The sequence below is a fragment of the Mobula hypostoma genome, chromosome 3 (assembly GCF_963921235.1).
Source record: "Mobula hypostoma chromosome 3, sMobHyp1.1, whole genome shotgun sequence".
In the NCBI taxonomy this organism is placed as follows: domain Eukaryota; kingdom Metazoa; phylum Chordata; class Chondrichthyes; order Myliobatiformes; family Myliobatidae; genus Mobula; species Mobula hypostoma.
This window is the reverse complement of record NC_086099.1, coordinates 46840740-46864433: the sequence shown is the minus strand read 5'-3', so window position 1 is coordinate 46864433 and position 23694 is coordinate 46840740. Positions and strand designations below refer to the sequence as shown.

Genomic DNA, 23694 nt, shown 5'->3' with positions numbered 1-23694 from the left:
CCTACTTTCTGAAGAGCCTGAAGTGAGCTGGACTGTGTTTGTCAATATTCACAGCCTTCTACAGATGTACAGTAGAAATCATTCTCAAATTCTGCGTCACTGCACAGTGCGGAAACTGCTCTGTGGTGGACAGGAAGGCTTTACAACAGGGAGTCAAGCTGCCCAGCGCATCACCACACTAGCTTACCAGCCATCAAGGATGTACTGTAGATACAGAAAGACGCAAATAGAAGGCCAGCAGTATCACAGAGGATCCCAACCACCCTCCTCATGGACTGTTTGTCTCACTTCTATCAGGGAGGAGGCTACGTAGTATCCATGCCAGGACCACAGGCTCAAAAGCAGTTACTTTCCGGAAGCAGTAAGACTGATCAACACCAACCTACCCCACCACACCTCACATCCCACCAGCATTACCTTATCATTGCCTGTCAGAATCCCAGTATCTACAGGGGCTCTTGAACCAATCATCACTTTATGTTCATAAAACCAATTTTTGTATATAAGCTATGTCATGTATTTATGTTTATTGTGTTTTTTATTATTGTCTTTTTTACCTTGGTGTGTTTTTAAAAACTGCATCAGACATGGAATAATCATTATTTCGTTCTCCTTTAAATGTGTGTTTCAGAAATGATGCTAAGCAGTCTTATATCTTGGAACACACATCTGTTTATACTTGACACATATTGAAGTTCTAGAAAGAAAGATTCAGGAGATGTTGACTGCACTGTTTGTCAGTAGAATTATTTCATTGTGGTTGTTGAGGTCCTTTTCTAAAGTTTTTTTTCTTTCAAATTACCTTTCTCTTAGTGCTGATAGCAAAGTTAGAATCTGGGATGTACGGAAAGCTTCTGGGAGTTTAATTGTGCTTGATCAGCACAATGGTGAAATTGCTAAATCTTCTTCAGAATCAGGTAATTAGTTTGGAAAGTTTTCCTTCATAAGTTATGTTAGCCATTTTAATGCAAACTCTTGTGTAATTCTCTTTTCCTTGCAAGTTTAGTCTAGAGCACAGACAAGTGATTTATTCTGTAACTTCTGTAGGGCTGATTAAATTTTTGCACCCTTTCTTTCCAGTAATGAGTGACTCTTGTTGATGTAAAGTTTCTCAAGTAAACAAAGGCTATTCCATACTGCTATATTTCATATTTCCAATTCAGACTCTGTCAATATAACAGCAGAACACGGACTTTTCACCAGCAGTAACTGGAGAACAGTTGCAATGAGTCTCCTCCATTTTATTCCTTCATTGCTTCTGCCAGTTGCAGCAATTTTACTGCCTCCCAAGTTGGAATTATCTAATTCACAAGGTGATAGTAATCACAGGCCTTTTCAATTAAATAATTAAAAGCCACTGCAAATGCAGAAAATCAAAGTAAAGTGGGAACATTATTGAAACACTAAAAAAAAGGATGAAAGATTCCCTTGTCGATCTCCATTAGTCCCTTCCTTTGTGACGTAGTATTGATTTTATTGCAATTTCAGTTGCCATTTATTGGTATAGTATTAATAACAAGTTTTCATCAACAATTTCTTCTTTGACAGCAAACACCGCTCACAATGGACGTGTTAATGGCCTGTGCTTTACTAGTGACGGACTTCATCTTTTAACTATTGGGACAGATGATCGCATGAGACTCTGGAATAGTTCCACGGGGGAAAATACACTGGTACTTTCCATTTTTTACACAGCATGAATCTAATTGGAAAAACTTCAATTGTAATATATTAAGTGGTTGTTAATTCAAAAATACAGCACTCAAAATGACAATGAAATATAGAAAGAACTACACATAATGGAAAGTAGGAAATGCTAGAAATGCACCAGTCATTTAGAAATGACTTGATGGTGGAATAGGAACTACCCACAGATGAAGAAATCTGAGATATTAGTTGATCGTCATGATCCTATAGTGTGACGATATCTGTGAAACAACCTTCTCAATGCAGTCATACCAGAATAACATAAGAAATAAGAATATTTGTCCCTTCAAAATTGCTCCTCCATTAAATAACATAATGATTAATCTCTTACCTCTTGCCATTGTCTCATATTTCTTGACTCCTCTAATCGCTAGATTTTTTTTGATGTCAGCGTGGAATGCAATTAATGACTGAACTTCCACAGTCTCCCAGGGTAGAGAATTTTAAAGATTCAACATTCTCTATTTACCTTCCCAATGGAATGGTATTTGTGATCTTGTCAAAAAGGTATTCTTTTTTTGAACAAATTAGTAAAGCACTTACCTATTCTTGCTTTTCTACACAGAGTCAATGACTCAATCCCAGCAAATGGTTTGCTTTCTCTGTGCCTGTTTTTCCTGGACTCATTGTGACCTTCAAAGCTTTTCAGATTTCTATGCTCAGCTGCACTTCCATGGAAATCCAAATCTTCCTCAGACTTTTTGGAGCCACTGGCTATCAGTTTCTCATCCTGTTTAAGTAGATAATTGCTGACAGCCATAAGCAAAATCAGCCAATCTTAGATAGCCAGAGCCTGTTTCCCATGGTAGTGATGGCTAAAATTAGAGAGCATGGGTTTAAGGTGAGAGGGAAGTGGTTTGAAGGGGATCCAAGGGGAGAATCTTTCACACAAGGTGTGAAATGAGTTGCCAGAGGAGATGGTGGAAGCAGGAACAGTATCAACATTTAAGATGCTTCTAGGCATGTACTTACATGAGCACAGCATAAAGTGATATGAAAGTAATGTAAGCAGGTGGCATTTGTGTAGATACACAATGGTCACCAGTGACACAGTAGTCCAAAGGATGTATTATGCTGTCAAGCCATATGTCCCTTTGAGCTGCAGATGCAAAGGAAGTAACAATCATCTACTGCCCATTTAGTAGTAGTAGTAGTCATACTTTATTGATCCCGAGGGAAATTGGTTTCCGTTACAGTTGCACCATAAATAATAAATAGTAGTAAAACCATAAATAGTTAAATAGTAATACGTAAATTGTTCCAGGAAATAAGTCCAGGACCAGCCTATTGGCTCAAGGTGTCTGACCCTCCAAGGGAGGAGTATTTTAGTAAACTGTTGCAGTGTTTTTATGTTGCCTAGGAACTTTGTAAAGCTTTTAGTTCTACCTTTAAACATTTCTTATGTCTTATGTAAAAAATAAATATAGTTATTACAGGAGCAATGTTACTAAATAATAAATATTTGGCATTATTTGTGACAGCCAGGGAATCAGAATCGGGTTTATTATCACCAAATTTTTTTGTTTTGCAGCAACGGTACAGTCCAAGACATAAAAAATACCATAAGTTACAAAAATAAATAAATAAAGCAATAGACAAAAATGAGGTAGCATTTATGGACCCTTCAGAAATCTGAGGGCGGAAGGGAAGAAGCTGTTTTAACTCGTTGAATGAAGGACTTCAGGCTCCTCTACCTCCTTAAGTAAAGCAAAGAGGGGTTGTCTTGGATTGTGAAGATCTTTAATGATAGATGCCGCCTTCTTAAGGCACCACTTAAAGATGTCTGCACTGGGGAAAAAAGTGAAGTCTGCTGAAAATCTGGATTTGAAATGAAACTGCACAGATCTATGAGAATCGGAGGGGATATAGCCAATAATTTATAAGCTAGTCATTTATCTGAGGTAAAATTGAATTGTATTGTGGAATTTCTAACTACAAATTAAAGCACCATTGCAACCAAATTGTGCAGATAAAAATGGATAAGAAAGTCTAAGAACCTGTAAATTTGTGGTGATAGTGAAGAATTAGTTTCCACAGGGGTAACAAAAGAGGCAGAGTTAAAAAAGGATTCAAATGCTAATTTGAAAATTCATCACTACAATGTATCAGAAGGAATAAGAAAGGATGCCTGAAGATGAAATACCGTTATAATTTGGTAGGGATTAACGTGTATCGGATCAAAAATTGAATTCTGGCCAATAAACAATTATCACAATAAACTTGCTGATGACACAAAGGATGGGGGTGTTGTGGAGGGCTGTCAGAGGTTACAGCAGGACATCAGTAGGATGCAAAACTGGGCTGAGAAGTGTCAGGTGGTTCATTTTGGTAGATCAAATATGATGGCAGAATATGGTATTAATGGTAAGACACTTGGCAGTGTGGAGGATCAGAGGGATCTTGGGGTCCGAGTCCATAGCACACTCAAAACTGCTGCGTAGGTTGACTCTGTGGTTAAGAAAGCATAGAGTGCATTGGCCTTCATCAATCATGGGATTGAGTTTTAAGAGCCAAGAGGTAATGCTACAGCTATATAGGACCCTGGTCAGACCCCTCTCGGAATACTATGCTCAGTTCTGGTCACCTCACTACAGGAAGGATGTGGAAACTATAGAAAGGGTGCAGAGGAGATTTACAAGGATGTTACCTGGATTGGGGCGCCTGCCTTATGAGAATAGGTTGAGTGAACTTAGCCTTTTCTCCTTGGAGCGACGGAGGATGAGAGGTAACCTGACAGAGATGTATAAGATGATGAGAGGCTTTGATCGTGTGGATAGTCAGAGGCTTTTTCCCAGGGCTGAAATGGCTACCACGTGAGGGCACAGTTTTAAGGTGCTTGGAAGTAGGTTCAGAGGAGATGGTAGGGGTAAATTTTTTACGCAGAGTGGTGAGTGTGTGGAATGGGCTGCCAGCGACGGTGGTGGAGGCGGATACGATAGGATCTTTTAAGACACTCCTGGATAGGTACATGGAACTTAGAAAAATAGAGGGCTATGGGTAACCCTAGGTAATTTCTAAAGTAATTACATGTTCAGCACAGCATTGTGGGCCAAAGGTTTTCTATGTTCTATAAACTCTAAAGATGTTTCTAATGGGTAAGTATACTTGAGGACTGTTAAATGGTGTTGGACTTTCATAGAGCTTTTGACCAGGAATTAGTGTGCAAAATGAAAACAGATGGGATTTGAGTAAATGTATTCTTTTTATAGCACAGTAGATTTTGCAATTTAGCCACTACAACATGATTAAAATGTGAAAAGTTATAAAATTGAAATAAAAAACAGAACTATTTCTAAAAGTAACTTCAGATTAATGCTTACAGGTGAACTATGGAAGAGTTTGCAATGGAAGTCGAAAGAATCTCAAGTTTACAGTGTCCAGTGGTTGCAGTCCAGATTTTGCGTTTGTCCCAGTCGATTCTTGTATTGCAGTTTATGATATCTATGCAGGACAATTGCTAACTGAACTCAGGGGGCATTATAATTATGTAAACTGCTGCACATTCCAGTCTTACTTCCAAGTAAGTAAATTTCTTAGTGTCTTTTTCATTGCTATTACAGTATTAAAAGATCTCCAGCTAATAACTGAATTGAATTCCAGTTGTTCAATGGCAAAGATACTGATTATTTTCATATACTAAGATAGGATATCCGTAGTTTCCATTTTGCTTGGGTGTCATTTCTAGTCTATTAGGGATTATTAAACAAGAGTTGGGAATATATTCTTACTGGAAATCTCTGCTTGCATATATTCTGTTAAGCATTTTTTCAGAAATCAAATAGACTATTTTTTGAGAGTAAGCAGATGAAGAAACAAAACTTGCAAGTTTCTTAATCATAATTCATTTTTTCTTACAACTAGCAGAGAAGAAAATATAGCTACATAAGTATCTCGTGTCTTCATTGTTCTGAGACTAAAGAGATATTTATAGCAAACCATTGTTGTTTTCAATATAATACACCATTGACTACAAAGGAATTCCTAGAAAAATATTTTTTGTCATTGGGCACCCCTATAACAGTCATGTTTTCATCATACTCCTGTTTGTGAAGCAATCCTTTTTAGAGGGATCTTTGTGGAGTAGGTGTAACCAAACTCTGGAGCCCAAGTTCCACAAAGTTCTAAGTTCTGGCCATGGAGCTATAATCTACAGAATCTACCTTCAGTTTCTCCTCTGCCCGTCCACCTGCTAAGGCCCCACTTTCTAGACATCCTTCTGCACTTCCAGAGTCCTGATGATACTCCAACCAACCCTATCTTCTCGCCAGAGCCAGACAAGTTCTTGACAAGTGACTGGCAGTATCTAACATTTTAAGAGCTGCTACATTTTGCTGTAACCATCTGCTGTGGTTAGCTGGAAAAAGAAAGTGTTAACATTTAAGATTGAAGTTCTTTTTGTCAGAACTGGAAAAGGGAGAAAACAAGTTGGTTTCAAGTGCAGACATGACAGAGGAGGACAAGGGAAATATTTCTGAAAATGTAAGGTCATAATTGCTGTGGAAATACGTAGGATGTAACGAAGATCATTCTATCAAAAGTTTAAATGGACATTTGAACAAAGGACTCTAAAAGTTATGAAAAAGGGGCAGTTTGAGAATTAGAATACAAACAAAGGAACATAAAAGTCACAAAATGCAGGGCTGTTTTACTTGCACAACAGGATAGACTGTGCTAACAGAGAAAGGGAAATCTGAACCAGTATCACAGACTTATTGACCAGTTCTGATACAGTCAGAGAAAATTAATTACCTGAAAATCTACTTTGAGTTTGCAAGGCTACAATGCGCTCAGGCAAAAGATGAGGTGCTATTCCTCAAGCAGTCTGTTTTAATAGTGTAGGAGACTACTCTCAAATAGGTCAGACTGAGCGTAGGATGGAGGATTAAAATAACAGGTAACTGGGTAATTAGAAGCTCTTACGGGTGGCTGCAAGTGCTTTGCAAACCAATCTGCAATAGGTTTCTCTAATCCAGATGAGCACCGAATGAATACACAATATTGAAAGAAGGGCAAGTGAATCACAGTTTCACATGAAACAATTGCTCTGGGATTTGAGTGGTGGAAAAAGACAATGTAAAGGAGCAGGTGTTGCATTTCTTAACGGCATGGCAAAGTGTAGAGAAAGGGTATGGTTGATGGTTGAGGGAAATGAATGGGCAAAACAAGCCAGGAAAGATTTGATTCCTTCATAACAATGAACAAGTGGGAGGGGGAGGGAGAAGGCACATCTGTTGTTAGAATCTCACTGAAGGTGGCAGAAATTATGGATTGTAATCTGTAGAAGGCCGATAGAGTGGAATGTGAAGACCAGGGTAACTCAACTCTTACTGTGGCTAGGAGTAGAGGGCGTGAGTGCAGGAAACAAATGAAACAGATGAGGGCTCTGTCAGCGTGATATAGAGGGAAGTAAGAGAGACGGAGGAGCTGTATTACTAATCAAGGAGAATAGCACAGCTTCACTCAGAGAGGACATACTGGAGGGCTCATCCACTTGGGTTGTGTGGGTAGAGGTCAGAAAGGAGAAATATGCATTCAGTGTTGGAGATTTTAACTTCTCCATTGGAGAAGTTGTTTTCTCCCACAATGAATGCATTAGTGCAGGTGGCATAGACAGAGTAGAACTTGTTCAGAGCATCCGAGAGGGTTTCAGAAGAGGTTTACCAGGATGCTGCCTGGATTAGAGGGATTAACTAAAAGGAAAGGTTGGACAAACTTGAATTGTTGTCCATGCAGCATTGGAGGCTGAGGGGGAAACCTGATAGAAGTTTATAAGAGGCCTATATAGGGTAGAAATGTTGAATAGCTTTAAGATAAGAAGGGGAAAGCTTAAAGGGACCTGCGTGGGCAAGTTTTTTTTACACTAAGTGTGTCAGGTGCCTAGAACCTGCTGCCAGGGTTGATGGTAGAAGCAGATATTACAGTGTTGTTCAAGAGGCACATGAGTATGCAGAGAATGGATCATGTGCAGGCAGAGGCCATCGGTTTTATTTTGGTATCATGTTCAGCACATACTGTGGGCTGAAGTCCTGTTCCTGTTCTTCTATGTTCTATTATGGTAGAGGGGAGCCATGGTTTGGGAAGAAGGAGCACCTTCTCATTATTAAAGTAGATATGGCAGAGATGGAGGCACCAAGAGAATGGAATGGAGTCCTTACAGGAGCTAGACTAAGTATTTTAATTTGCTGAATGCTTCCAGCATTTTCTATTTTCAGATTTCCAGATACATGATACTGACTTTAGTGTTCACTTTCTGTGATAGTGATTGAAATTGCACAATTGGTATCATTTTCTGAGTTACAGTTGTACCCCTGCTAAAATTAGTTCGGTTCCTTTTCCTGTCAGATGTAGACATTTCAGTCAGTCATTTCTCCCAGTGATGCAATGTACTCTGTTAAAAGGGAAATGCCAGTTCTTTTGTGAGGTGAAAACAATGAAATTACAACTTTAAATGTAAATCGCCCTTCTCTATTTCTTTTTAAATTTTAAAAAAATGGGAAAAGGATTTCCTGACGTATATGACAAATAAACTCTTCTCAGGCATCCAGCCGGGTACAGATATCAATTTTAACCGACTTTTCAATGACAAACTCTGCCATCTCCATCAGGGATTCAATTTAGGATGGAGATGGAGAAGAATGGTTGCCTTCCATTCCTGGACATTCTAATATGATGGAAACTGGATGGTAGCCTTGGATGTGGTGTCCATTGGAAACCCACTCACACAGATTTATACCTCAACAATTATAGCCACCATCACGCCTCCCAAAGCACAGCGGTTTTTTCCTACTTTGATTAACTGTGCAAAAACTATTTTGGACCTGGAGAGTCTCCATGAAGAAGTAAGAGGACTCTGCACAACATTCCTACAGAATGGCTGCAAGGTGAAGGGAATCAATCAGACCCTCAAAAGAGCTGACGGAAAAATCAGGAAACCTAACAACAAGGTTGAACCTGTCGTTACTGCCTGTCTTCCTTATATTTCCATGGTTTCTGGAAGAATTGACAGGATCCTGAAAAAATACCGGATTAATACCATCCACAAACCTGTAAGGAAGCTCAATCACAGCTTATATGGGCTAGGGATGACTTGGGACTCAGGACAGCTATCGTTTACAGGATTCCCTGTGAATGCAGAGCAGTGTATATCAGCCAGATAGGACACATGGTGAAACCTGCATCAAGGAGCACAGGAGGTGTATCAGTTTAGGTTACCCAGAGAAATTGTCAGTAACAGAATATTACATTGACAACAGCCATAGGATTGACTTCAACGGCACAAAACTGCTGTGCCGCACCAATGGCTTTTGGGACCACCTGGTGAAGGAAGCCATTGAAATAAACCTAAATTAACAAAGGCGAAGGTCTCACTCTAATTAAGAACTGGAATTCGATTAAAAACAAGGTGGGACAGCGGAAACCTGATTGGGTGAGAATTTGCCAGTCGGGAGGAACGGATGATGTGGGTATAAATGCCACTAGGCAAGACATGTCCAGGCATCATCCCTGATGAAGATGGCAGAGTTTGTCATTGAATCACCAGTTAACATCGGTACCGCTATCTGGTGGGAAGCCCAAGAAGAACTTATTCGTTGAAAAAAATGTGTTAGAAAAATTGTGCTTTGTAATACCAGTAACTATTGAAATCTGATCTTCAAATATTTACTACAAAATGAATTTCTTTCTCTTCAGGAGCTTTATAGTGGTGGCAGTGATGTTAACATTTTAGCATGGATTCCAGATCTTGGTCAAATAGATGTGGGAGGTGATGAAGTTAAAGGGGTGAGCAATTTATCTGAATATTTTACCTCTCCAATACATGATATTGTAATGAAAATATTCACATCTATGCTGGCTGCTTTCTGCACTTTTTAACTTCTGCTTTATATTTTTAATGACTTCACCTAAACCTACACCTATCCTCAATATTTATGTTAAGGAAGTAATCACTTTAAACTGCTATCTTACATGTGCTATATGTACCTTGTGGTGTATTTTGCATCTTGGCCCCAAAGGAGTATCTGTTTTGATTAGCTGTATTCATGGGTATTCATGTCTGGTCAACTCTGGCACCTCTCTGTAGCAGGCAGAAACACGGTCCACAGCACGTTCAGCTCCTCCGCCAACATGCAACCTATGATGGGGTAGACCTGCAGTATTTGAAGTTTTTAATGTTTAGCAGTGGCTTGCGATCATTAAAAAAGATAGCAGCACCTTTGGTTGACTGCTGTGTCCAAGCGCGCCACAGTCTTACCGGATAATGATAAGATGACAGACCTCACACTTTTGGCATATACCAGATGTTTGTACAGAAGACTTTTCAGACGTAAGTTAATCCAAAAGGAAGTGAAATGCAGTTACAGCACATTTTGCTGTCTGCTTAACTTAGCAAACTGACTGTGGTGGGGTTTTATAAATACTACTGACATACATTCAGTTGGTTGGTACATTGGATATAGTCTTTCAGCTTTGTAACCTGGGTTCAGTTCTAGAATAGATGAGTTCAGAGCAAAGCATATTGCAAAATTGCCCTGAAATTGGCAACTTCCTCTGCAACTATAATGAAGAAAGATTGTTTGAAAATATGACAGCAAATACCACTCTAAATTTCTGAGTGATGCTTGTTCTTCATAAAGCATCATGGTAAGGTTACTGTAATGTGAAATGTAATAGTCACACTGAGGTGATTATCTTTAAGGTCAGGATTGAGGCACATTCTTGGGACAAGATTCAAAATGCTTTATTCTGTAAACGTGTTTGTGCTCTATTCCTACCGTTAAAGTCCCATCTCCTAACAAAATGCACAAAATATGATCGTAAAAAAAAACATGTTTGTTTGGATGAATCTACTGTCTTTTAGTTGGAAAGGGTACACTGGTTCCAGCAAAATCACAATCTACAAATGGACTATATTTTATAAATTGGATATGTGCATCATCTCTATCTCTCTCTCTATCTCTCGATCTCTCTCTCAAGAATGCTCCATCTTGACATGATATTTACACTCAGTGGCTCGTTTATCAGGTACAGGAGTGGAACCAGTGTCATCGTCTGTTGCTGTAGCCCATCCACTTCAAGGTTCAACATGTTGTGCATCCAGAGATGTGCTTCTGCACACCACTGTTGGAATGTGTGGTTATATGAGTTACTGTTGCCTTCCTGTCAGCTTGAACCATTCCAGATATTGACCTCTCATTAGCAGGGCATTTTCACCCACAGAACTGCCAATTACACAATGTTCTTTTACTTTTCGCACCATTTTCTGTAAACTCGAGTGACTGTTGAACATGAAAATTCCAGGAGATCAGCAAATTCTGAGATACTCAGACCACCCCATCTTCCTCCAACAATCATTACATGGTCAAAGTCACTTAGATCACATTTCTTCCCATTCTGATGTTTGGTCTGAACAACTACTGATCCTTTAGACCAGGTCTGTATACTTTTATGCAGTGGGCTGCCTCCATGTGATTGGCTGACTAAATATTTACATTATTGTACAGGTGTACCTAATAAAGTAGCCACTAAGTGTCTGTTCAGAGTTCATGTTAGGTTAAATACTGAGTTTTCAAATTAATAGACAAGGTAATAATTCCTGACATGAAGGAATTGCAAACACATCTACTTCATTCACTCTGGTAATTTTCAGAAATGACTTCATTTCAGACATCTTTCAGATCATAAGATCATAAGATATAGGAGAAGAATTAGGCCATTTGGCCCTTTGAGTCTGCTCCACCATTTCACCATGGCTGATCCATTTTACTCTCAGCCCCAATCTCCTGCCTCCTCCCCCCCGCCCCCCCCAATATTCATTCATTCCCTGACCCATTAAGAATCTATCAAGGCAGCATCTCTAGGAAGAGGTACAGTCGACATTTCGGGCCGAGACCCTTCATCCTGACGAAGGGTCTCGGCCCGAAACGTCGACTGTACCTCTTCCTAGAGACGCTGCCTGGCCTGCTGCGTTCACCAGTAACTTTGATGTATGTTGCTTGAATTTCCAGCATCTGCAGAATTCTTCGTGTTTAAGAATCTACCAACTTCTGTCTTAAATATACATAATGACTCAGCCTCCACAGCTGCCTGTGGGAATGAATTTCACAGATTAACCACTCTCTGGCTAAAGAAATTCCTCCTCATCTCCATTCTAAAAGGATGCCCTTCCGTTTTGAGCTTGTGTCCTCTGGTCTTCAACAATCCCACCATGGGAAATATCCTCTCCACATCCACTCTATCAAGGCTTTCACTATTCAATAGGTTTCAATTAGGTCATCCTTTATTCTTCTAAATTCCGGCGAATACAGGCTGGGAGCCATCAAACGTTCTTCATATGACAAGCTGTTTACATGAACCTCCTTTGAACCCTTTCCAGTCTCAGCAAATCCTTTGTAAGATGAGGTGCCCCAAACTGCTCACAATACTCCAAGTGAGGCCTCACCAGTGCTTTATAAAGTCTCAACATTACATCCTTGTTTTTATATTCTAGTCCTCTTGAAACACATGCTAGCATCGCATTCACCTTCCTCACCACAGACTTAACTGCAAACTAGGGAATCCTGCACAAGGACTTCAAAATCCCTTTTGTGCCTCAGGTCTTTGTATTTTCTCTCCATTCAGAAAATAGTCAACTCTTTCATTTCTTCTACCAAGGTGCATGACCATACACTTCCAGACACAGTATTCTATCTGCCACCTCTTTGCCCATTCTCCAAATCTGTCTAAGTCCTTCTGTAGCCTCTCTACATCCTCAAAACTACCTGCTCCTCCAGCTATCTTCATATTGTCTGCAAACTTTGCAACAAAACCATCAATTCCATCATCCAAGTCATTGACATATAATGTAAAAAGAATCGGTCCCAACACAGACCCTTGTGGAACGCCACTAGTGTCTACTAGTTAGCTCCTTTTCTGGAGCCAACCAGAAAAGGCTCCCTTTATTTCCACTCTTTGCCTCCTGCCAGTCAGCTACTGTTTTATCCATGCTAGAATCTTTTCTGTAATACCATGGGTTCACAGCTTGTTAAGCTGCCTCAGGTGTGGCAACTTGTCAAAGGCCTTTCAAAAATCCAAGTACATAACATCAACCGATTTGCCTTTGTCTATCCTGCTTGTTATTCTTTTAAAGAAATACGACAGATTTGGGTCAAGCAAGATTTTCCCTTGAGGAAACCATGCTGACTGCGGCCTAGTTTGTCATGTGCTTCCAGGTACACTGAGACCTCATCCTTAACAGTCGACTCCAACATCTTCCCAACCACTGAGGTCAGGCTTCCTTTCTTCTGCCTCTCTTCCTTCTTGAAGAGTGGAGTGACATTTTTAGTTTTACAGTCTTTCAGAACCATTTCAGAATTTAGTGATTATTGAAATATCATTACTAATTCCTCCACAATCTCTTCAGTCACCTTTTTCAGAACCCTGAGGTGTATACCATCTGGTCCAGGTGACTCATCTACCCTCAGACCTTACAGTTTCCCAAGAACCTTTTCCCTAGTAATGAAAGCTTCACACACTTAATGCTCCCTGGCACCTGGAACATCCACCAAACTATGAGTGTCTTCCACAGTGAAGACTGATGCAAAATACTTACTCAGTTTTTCGTCTGCCATTTTTTGTGCCCCATTACTACCTCTCCAGCATCGTTTTCCAGTGTTCCAGTATCCACTCTTGCCTCTCTTTTACACTTTTTGTATCTGAAGAAGTTTTTAGCATCCTCTTTAATATTATTGGCTAGCTTATTTTCATATTCAATCTTTACCTTAATGAATTTTTAGTTGCCTTCTATTGATATTTAAAAGCTTCCTAATCCCCTAACTTCCCACTAATCTTTGCTCTATTATATGCCCTCTCTTTGGCTTTTATGTTGGCTTTGACTTCCCTTGTTGGCCATGGTTGTGTCATCTTGCCTTTAGAATACTTCTTCCTCTTTGGGATGTATATATCCTGTGCCTTCCAAATTGCTTCCAGAAATTCCAGCCATTGTTGCCCTGCCAGTGCTCTTTTCCAATCAATTCTGGCCAGCTACTCTTTCATGATACACATCAAAGTTGCTGGTGAACGCAGCAGGCCAAGCAGCATCTATAGGAAGAGGCGCAGTCGACGTTTCAGGCCGAGACCCTTCGTCAGGAAGGGTCTCGGCCTGAAACGTCGACTGCGCCTCTTCCTATAGATGCTGCTTGGCCTGCTGCGTTCACCAGCAACTTTGATGTGTGTTGCTTGAATTTCCAGCATCTGCAGAATTCCTGTTGTTTACTCTTTCATGATTCTGTAATTCCCTTTATTCCACTGTAATACTGATACATCTGACTTTAGCTTCTCTCTCTCAGATTACAGGGTGAATTCTGTCATATTATGATCATTGGCACCTAAAGGGTTCCTTTACTTTAACTCTCTGATCAATTCCGGTTCATTACAACACCCAATCCAGAATAGCTGATCCCCTAGTGGGTTCAACTACGAGGTGCTCTAAAAAGCCATCTTACAGGCATTCTAGAAATTGCCCCTCTAGGAAACCCACACCAACATGATTTTCCCAATCTACTTCATATCCCCCATGACTATCATAACATTGCTATTTTGGCATGCATTTTCTGTCTCCTGTTGTAACTTGTAGACCACATCCTTACTACTGTTTCAGGGTCTGTATATAACGCTCTTCAGGGACTTTTTACCCTTGCAATTCCTTATTCACAATGATTCAACACCTTTGGACCCTGTGTCACCTCTTTTTAATGATTTAATTTCATTTTTGACCAACAGAGCCATGCCACCCCCTCTGCCTTCCTGCCTATCTTTTTGATACAATGTGTATCCTTGGACATTAATCTTCCAGCTATAATCTTTTTTCAGCCATACCTCAGTGATGCCTACAACATCATATGTGCTAATCTGTAACTGCTACATGTTCATTGACCTTATTCCATGGACTGCACGCATTCAAGTATAACACTTTTAGTCCTGTATTCACCTTTCTCAATTTCATCTGCCAACTCAACTTGTTGACTGCAATTCTGTCCTATCATCAGCCTCTTCTTGCTGGGAGTCTCACTACACATTGCCTCTGTTTGTAAACTAACTATCTCATCTTCAGCACTATCACTCCAGCTCCCATCCCCCCGCCAAATGAGTTTAAACCCACCTGATCATCTCTAGCCAACTTGTCCATAAGGATGTTGGACCCCCTCAAGTTCAAGTGTAACCCGTCCCATTTGTACAGGTCATACTTTCCCCAGAAGAAATCCCAATGATCCAGAAATCTGAACCCCTGCCCCCTGCACCAGTTCCTCAGCCACGCATTCACCTGCCAAGTCATCTTATTCTTACCCTCAGTGGCACATGGCACAGGCAGCAATCCAGCGATTACTACCCTGGAAGTCCCGTTTCTCAGCTTTCTACCTAGTTCCCTAAAATGTCTCTTCAGGACTGCCTCACCTCACCTACCTATGTCACTGGTACGAAAATGTACCAAGACTTCTGGCTGCTCACCCTCGCCCTTGAGAATGCCATGGACCCGATCGGATACATCCCTGATTCTGGTACCAGGCAATCTGTCTCTGAGGAATCTCCTAGTAACACTACAGTCCTTCACCTCTCTGCTCTACTGAGCCACAGCACCAGACCTCTCTCCTGCTAGCTAGGAATAACTACCTCCCCACAGCTGCTGTCTATCACCTCCTCATTCTCTCGTATGAGTCAAAGGTCATCAAGCTGCAGCTCCAGTTCCTTAAAACCTTCTCTCAGGAGCTGCAGCTGGGTACACCTGGTGCAGATGTGTTTATCTGAGAGACTAGAGGACTCCCAGACTTCCCACATCCCACACAGAGTACAAAACACTGGCCCTGGAGCCATTCTCACTAATCTACTATGCCCTGATAGATGAGGAATGAACAAATAAGAACAGAGAGAGAGTAACTTAAGCCTGTTGTCGCCTGAGCCTGATGTTCCAAAGCCACTCTAAAGACTGGTACACTCAAAAGAATGAGTCTCGGTCCAAAATATTGACTGTACTCTTTTCTGTAGACGCTGCCTGGTCTGCTGAGTTCTTGCACTTGAATTATTCTTATTGGCCCTCTCTATTGAAAGGTAGCTCTTTTCATGCACTCCTGGTGTCGGTAATCCAACTCGAGTGGCTGCACCAGCTGATTCTGTGTGGATTTTGTAAAGAGAAAGGAGGGGCTTTTATTTATTTGTTTATGCTCATCCAGTTGAACCATATAATGATGTAAATAAAATAGTTATTTTATTTCCTTTCATTTTACAAAAAGCAAAAAAGTTACATTTATTATTTCATATTTACAATGATCTTAACCATGTATATTTTATTTAGGAAATAACATTTGAACAATTCAAAGATATATATGAACTTATTTGATAATCTTGCATTTTGCAGTCTGAAACCAGAACCGCTCAAAATGTCATGTTCCAAGATGAATGGAGCAGCAGCGATGAAGAAAACTGAATTTTGTTTTGCTCTTTGGGACAAAAACACTGTTGCAGATATGTGGGTACGGCTGTTCAGAATACTCCAAACACTGAGTGTGACACTGAGGTGAAAATGTACAGCCTAAACCAAGGAGCATCGATTTCTGATGACAGTACTAAGACAGATGGACGGACCCTGATTTTTTCATATGACTGACCTCAGTTTATGGAAACAGATTGAGCCCTTCAGTTGGTCTCCATTTGTAGCCTCAGGTCAGAGAGACAAGTAGTTTGCACCAGCATGCTGATAAGCACTGCCAAGGTTCATATACAAATCTACATACTTGAAAGAAGTACAGAGAGCTGATAAAATGCTTCAGAGGCAAAAACTCATTCCGACAGGTCACGAATGGAATTAGAAATGTAATTTTGTTCTTAATTTGTTATGAATTCTGTGAATATTTAAAGCTCAAAATATTTTCACAGTATTCTTTTTGCCAAAGTGATTTTTTTTTCACTTTTTTGAAGATGAATCATCTTTAATGATTTAAATGGATTTTCAACACAGAACCATTCCCAATGTTCTCTTTGTGAATTAATAACAAGACTGTCAAGTAGTTCCTGTCCCACAAACACGCGTACAGAGATGCATACATGTGATCTCCAATTTAAACAAATGCAATTTATTTTTAACAACTAATTTGCATTCAGATTATAGTTAAGAACTCATGGAATTAATGTTTGAGTATCAGAGTACTGGTACTGTACTTGATTGTATACGTGTGTATGTGTGTGTCACGAATTTAGCTTTAGCTTGTTATCTGGCAGTTTAAACGTTATTCTCTTGTATTTTTCAGAAAAAGTTTCTTAATGTTTATAATGAAGGCTAGGAAATGCAGACTTAACTAACATTAAGAAGTCTTAACATGAGTTTACTATATATTATTGTGCAAGATTATTTTATGTGCATGATAAAAACAGTATATGTTTTAAACAAAGAACATTGTTGAATTCACGCAATTTAACAGTTGATAAATAAATACCGGATTTGTGCAAATTAAGTGTACATATTCTATTAAATACAATTTAAACAACTGGATATGGTACTTGCAAAACATCACTTGTTAATTTAATAAATAAAACTACTTGTTTTCTTGTGACACACGTAAAAGTTGCTGGTGAAAGCAGCAGGCCAGGCAGCATCTCTAGGAAGAGGTACAGTCGACATTTCGGGCCGAAACCCTTCGTCAGGACTAACTGAAAGAAGAGCTAGTAAGAGATTTGGAAGTGGGAGGGGGAGGGGGAGATCCAAAATGATAGAAGACAGGATGGGGAGGGATGGAGCCAAGAGCTGGACAGTTGATTGGCAAAAGGGATATGAGAGGATCATGGGACAGGAGGCCCAGGGAGAAAGAAAAAGGGAGAGGGGGAAAAACAGGATGGGCAAGGGGTATAGTGAGGGGGACAGAGGGAGGTGGGGCATTAGTGGAAGTTTGAGAAGTCAATGTTCATGCCAGCAGGTTGGAGGCTACCCAGACGGAATATAAGGTGTTGTTCCTCCAACCTGAGTGTGGCTTCATCTTTACAGTAGAGGAGGCCGTGGATAGACATATCAGAATGGGAATGGGATGTGGAATTAAAATGTGTGGCTACTGGGAGATCCTGCTTTCTCAGGCGGACAGAGCATAGGTGTACAGCGAAACGATCTCCCAGTCTGCGTCGGGTCTTGCCAATATATAGAAGGCCACATCGGGAGCACCGGACACAGTATATCACCCCAGCCGACTCACAGGTGAAGTGTCGCCTCACCTGGAAGGACTGTCTGGAGCCCTGAATGGTAGCGAGGGAGGAAGTGTAAGGGCATGTGTAGCACTTGTTCTGCTTACAGGAGGGAGATCCGTGGGGAGGGATGGGGGGGGATGAATGGACAAGGGAGTCATGTAGGGAGTGATCCCTGTGGAAAGCGGAGTGGGGGGGGAAGATGTGCTTAGTGGTGGGATCCCATTGGAGGTGGCGGAAGTTACGGAGAATTATATGTTGGACCTGGAGGCTGGTGGGGTGGTAGGTGAGGACCAGGGGAACCCTATTCCTAGTGGGGTGGCGGGAGGATGGAGTGAGAGCAGATGTGCGTGAAATGGGGGAGATGCGTTTGAGAGCAGAGTTGATGGTGGAGGAAGGGAAGCCCCTTTCTTTAAAAAAGGAGGACATCTCCCTCATCCTGGAATGAAAAGCCTCATCCTGAGAGCAGATGCGGCGGAGACGGGGGAATTGTGAGCAGGGGGTGGCATTTTTGCAAGAGACAGGGTGAGAAGAGGAATAGTCCAGATAGTTGTGAGAGTCAGAAGGCTTATGGTAGACATCAGTAGATAAGCTGTCTCCAGAGACAGAGACAGAAAGATCTAGAAAGGGGAGGGAGGTGTCGGAAATGGACCAGGTAAACGAGGGCAGGGTGAAAGTTGGAGGCAAAGATAATGAAGTCAGCAAGTTCAGCATGCATGCAGGAAGCAGCACCAATGCAGCCATTGATGTAGCGAAGGAAATGTGGGGGACAGTTACCACAATAGGTTTGAAACATAGATTGTTCCACAAAGCCAACAAAAAGGCAGGCATAGCTAGGACCCATACGGGTGCCCATGGCTACACCTTTAGTTTGGAGGAGGTGGGAGGAGCCAAAGGAGAAATTATTAAGAGTAAGGACTAATTCCGCTAGAGTAATCTTCGCTACCATTCAGGGCCTCAGACAGTACTTCCAGGTGAGGCGACACTTCACCTGTGAGTCGGCTGAGGTGATACACTGTGTCTGGTGCTCCCGATGTGGCCTTCTATATATTGGCGAGACCCGACGCAGACTGGGAGACCGCTTTGCTGAACACCTACGCTCTGTCCATCAGAGAAAGCAGGATCTTCCAGTGGCCATATATTTTAATTCCACGTCCCATTCCCATTCTGATATGTCTATCCACGGCCTTCTCTACTGTAAAGATGAAGCCACACTCAGGCTGGAGGAACACCACCTTATATTCCGTCTGGGTAGCCTCCAACCTGATGGCATGAACGTTGACTTCTCAAACTTCCGCTAATGCCCCACCTCCCTCTGTTCCCCTCACTATACCCCTTGCCCATCCTCTGGTTTCCCCCCCTCCCCCTTTTCTTTCTCCCTCAGCCTCCTGTCCCATGATCCCCTCATATCCCTTTTGCCAGTCAACTGTCCAGCTCTTGGCTCCATCCCTCCCCCTCCTGTCTTCTCCTATCATTTCGGATCTCCCCCTCCCCCTCCCACTTCCAAATCTCTTACTAGCTCTTCTTTCAGTTAGTCCTGCCGAAGGGTCTCGGCCCGAAATGTGGACTGTATCCCTTCCTAGAAATGCTGCCTGGCCTGCTGCGTTCACCAACAACTTTTATGTGTGTTGCTTGAAATTCCAGCATCTGTAGAATTCCTCGTGTTTGTGTTTTCTTGTGAGCTGGTTTTGATTGAAGCACCGTCTTTGATAGTTTATCAAAAATGCCAATTGCATTTTGCCTTAATGCGAAATCAGAAACATAGACAAAAGGTATCCAGTATTCCATCTCATTATTATTTTTAAAACAAATAAACAAGACAGAAAGTGTAATTAATAGGGCTGGAGTAGGAATAAAGGCCTTAGATTGGGGAAAAGCCAATTTCATTAAAATAAAATAAGACCAAAGGTAGACAGGAAGTACTTGCTTTCAGGTAGGTCCATATCTGCAAGTAGGATGCATTCAGGGTTCCCACTCTAACCCTGTCCTACTCATACAATAGTCGCTCCTACAATGGCTGCTGTACTTACACCTGATTTCTTTTTACTGGCCCTTCCCAAGTGCTTAACAATCTGAAGCTCACTGAAAGTCCTGACAGGCCCCATTTGTTTTTTAAATCCCATGCTGACTCGCCACAAGAAACAGCTTGTGCAATCTCAAGCTCCTCAAATTTCCAATAGGCCCTGCTCACTTTTTAAATCTAGCGCACACTTATCAGAAAAATAAGCTGCAAGACAGATTAATGATCCCTTGGAAAAGAAGGAACTCATCAAATTTGGCCAACATGGGACTATCAATGGCAGATCCCGAATGAATTTATTTTTTGAAGAGGTAAAAATACATACTGATGATTGTAGTGTATTAGATGTGATTTACATGGACTTCATTAAGGCTTTTAACATGGTCCCATTTCGTTTACTGATACAACGTGATACCTACCAACCAAGGAGCTGGAGTCTGAGGGTGATGGTATAAGGTTGTTTTGCTGATTGATTGCCTGTTACCAAATCAGTACTGGTATCCTTGCTGTTCGCAATATACATGAAGGATTGGCATGTGAATGAAGAAGGTATGATTATGAAGGGTTTGCAAGGTAGAGTTCTGATTGTGTGGAAGGTAGTCTTAAACTACAGTGTGATTTTCATGTGTTCATGAAATGAACTGGGAAATGGAAAATAAGAGCTTAATCCAGGTAATTGTGTGGTGATTCATTTTGAGAGTATGACTGGGACAAGGCCATACACTATGAATGGTAAGGCCCTGTTGTTCGTCCATCATTGACGTCAATGAGGACCTCGACACCATTATGATGGTGTCGAGACCAGCGCGTGATTTGGATTTAAGTGAGGGAGAGTTGCGCAGCGTCAGCCTTACTCTCTCTTCCCAATTCCCATCTGGATCCAGCGGCAAGACAGAGTCTAGACGGCTGGAGATGGGACTAGGCGCAGTGGATGACCAGGACGTCTTCTGTGTCTTGTCCTGCTCTACACGTTCCACGACGCTTGCAGAGACCGCCTTCCTGACCGTTGGACCTTCCATTGGTCTCATTTGCTCAATCCGCCGGAGTCTGTCTTCACATGCTGGGATAGACAACTCCCTATCTCACCGAAGGTTTGAGACCCGTCGGCTACTCTCACCTGGTTTAGCCGGCTTGTCGAAGCCATTGCCCGAGGTGTGGCCGCTGTCGCATGCAAACAGCTACGGGGAGCCACAGGTGAGAGCTGAGTACCAGGTGGGGACCAAAGGTGGACTAACCGCCCTAAAAAGGACGCGACATGTTCCCCCACCAGAGGTGCTACCCCTCCCTGACACCCCATATACCCCACAGATCAACAGAAGGATCTCTGTATACATGGCCAAAGATCCTTGAATGTGACATTGGATGAGAAGGCATATGAGACACCCGCCTTCAATGTTGTCCTGTAAGAGGACCACAACCTTGTCGTAGGCTTTGGGGGCTTGCGTGCCTCAATGACCTGGAGAGCTGGAGTCAGGTCTTGTGCTTTGGCTCTTGGTAGGGTCACCCATGCCAAACAGGCCAAAGGGTAGATGCCAGACTACGAGTGGCTCACCAGTCCTCCAGGTTTGGGGGTTCAGCTCAGGGCTAACAACCCCAACCGGTTGAAAAAAAACCTGTAAAGGAAATGGCACTATCCTGAATGCCAGTGATGTAACAGACACTAACTCCATTGTTGTGACTGACTAAAACTGAGCCACACAGAAGCTCTAAATGGGAAATATAAATGTCCTTATTCATCATCAAACAAGAAAAACTGAGTGTTCAAGGCCAACATTTTCTTGTGAGGTTGAAATCAAAGGGTAACAAGTCCAGAGAACCCGCGATGATGAGGGATATTGAGTGTGAGATAACAAAAACAAAAGAAGCACACAAATTGAAAAATATCAAAGTAAAATTTATTATCAAAGTACGTTCTGGATTTTACCATATACTACCTTGAGATTTATTTTCTTGCAGGCATTTACAGAAAAATATGGAATTTGTGGACAACTATACATAAGCAAAGACTAACAAACAGCCAATTTGCAAAAGCAGACAAACAGTGCAAATAAAATACTGAGTACGTGAGTTGCAAAATCATCAAAGGTGAGTCTGTAGGAAGGTGACACTGTCAGTCATAGAATCAGTTCAGAGTTGTGGTGAGTGAAGTTATCCACACTTGTTCAGGAGTCTGTTGGTTATAAGGTAATTTTTAGGTATCTGTTAGTCTCGTGAGACCATGGATTTGCACCTTGGAAGGTTTCCAGGGTGCAGGCCTGGGCAAGGTTGTATGGAAGACCGGCAGTTGCCCATGCGGCAGGTTTCCCCTCTCCACGACACCGGTGTTGTCCAAGGGAAGGGCATTAGGACCCATACAGCTTGGCACTGGTGTCATATTAGCGCAATGTGTGGTTAAGTGCCTTGCTCAAGGACACAACACGCTGCCTCAGCTGAGGCTCGAACTAGCGACCTTCAGATCACTAGACCGATGCCTTAACCACTTGGCCACATGCCAAGGGTTAATAACTGTTCCTAAACCTGGTAGTATTGAGAAGAGAACATGGCCTGGATGGTGAGGGTCCTTCCTTGATAATGAATGCTGCTTTCTTCTGCCAGCACTCCAATCCAAATGTCCTTAATGGTAGGGAGGGCTTTTCCTGTGATTCACCATTTTCTGTAGATTTTTCCATTCCTGGCCACTGGTGTTTCCAATCTTTTCTGTTCCTGGGCATTGGTGAAGATAATCTAAGTTGAAGTTGAGTTCATTGACATTGCACAAATACATGTATGCACAGGAACAGTGAAAATAACATCATAGACACATTACACCAGAAAAGCAACATTTACAAGATAAACAAATTAAACTTAAATTATACACATTTTTACAAAAAAAAAGTTTGAATCAAAAAGCATTCTAATGCAAAGTGGTTAACGTGTTCATTGCCTTTTTAAACTGTAGTGTCCAGAGTTTTGGTGGTTAGTTCAAGAACTGAATAGTTGAAGGGAAGTAGCTGTTGAACCTGGTAGTGTGGAACTTCAGGCTTCTGTACCTCCTGCCCCATGGTGACTGCCAGAAGCTGGCAGGGGAACAAGCTTGTCGATTTCAGCTGTACTGTGTTAATGATCAGCAAGGAGGAGATGTTGTGAACAGTCTTTATTGATTGATGTCTGCTGATGAGGAAGTTGAGTATTCAGTTGCAGAGGTAAATGCAGATGCCCAGGTCCTGAACCTTGATAATGAATTTGAATGGAAGTATTGTGTTAAACGATGAGCTGCAGTCGATGAACAGGAGCCTGATGTATGAGTTCCAGTTGACCAGGAGTTCCAGAGCAAAGTGAGGAGCCAGAGAAATTGTGGCTTCTGTTGGCTGTAAGGAAATTGGAGCATATCCAGGTCATCTCTGAGGTAGGAGATGATTTGCACCATGTCCAACCTCTAAAAACATCTCATTAAGGTTAGTAACTGTTTGTTATGGGTGTTTTATTCGTATATTAGGGACAAAAGGATAACTAGAGAAAGAAGTAGGGCCCATTTGGGACAACAGAAAATCTACCTGTGGAGACAGAAGGTTAGCTGGGATCCAAAATAAATATTCACAAAGGAGACATAATTTGCAGTGGTGGGGGTGGGGGGGGGGAGGCGCTCAATGAAGGAAGTGGTGTAGTTCTGGCGTAAGTTTTCATAAATGTAGAAAAGGTACTCAATGCTTAAACAGGCACTTCACTCTGTTCTGGAACACCTGAACAACTGGAACTCGTACATCAGGCTGTTGTTCATCGGCACGGTAGCG

The 23694-nt window shown here is 41.6% G+C and overlaps 1 protein-coding gene across 4 annotated transcripts in view; it reads left to right on the top strand.

Moving 5' to 3' along the window:
• Positions 1-17218, top strand: part of ercc8 (excision repair cross-complementation group 8) — a 37417-nt gene extending 20199 nt beyond the window's left edge. For all 4 annotated transcript variants that reach the window (XM_063042975.1, XM_063042978.1, XM_063042976.1 and 1 more), the window contains 5 exons: positions 814-917; positions 1549-1673; positions 5030-5227; positions 9397-9486; positions 16094-17218. In XM_063042975.1, coding sequence (XP_062899045.1) covers positions 814-917; positions 1549-1673; positions 5030-5227; positions 9397-9486; positions 16094-16162 — 586 coding nt within the window. In that variant the 3' untranslated portion in view covers positions 16163-17218. The remainder of the gene's footprint in view (positions 1-813; positions 918-1548; positions 1674-5029; positions 5228-9396; positions 9487-16093) is intronic.
• The last annotated feature ends 6476 nt before the right edge of the window (positions 17219-23694 follow it).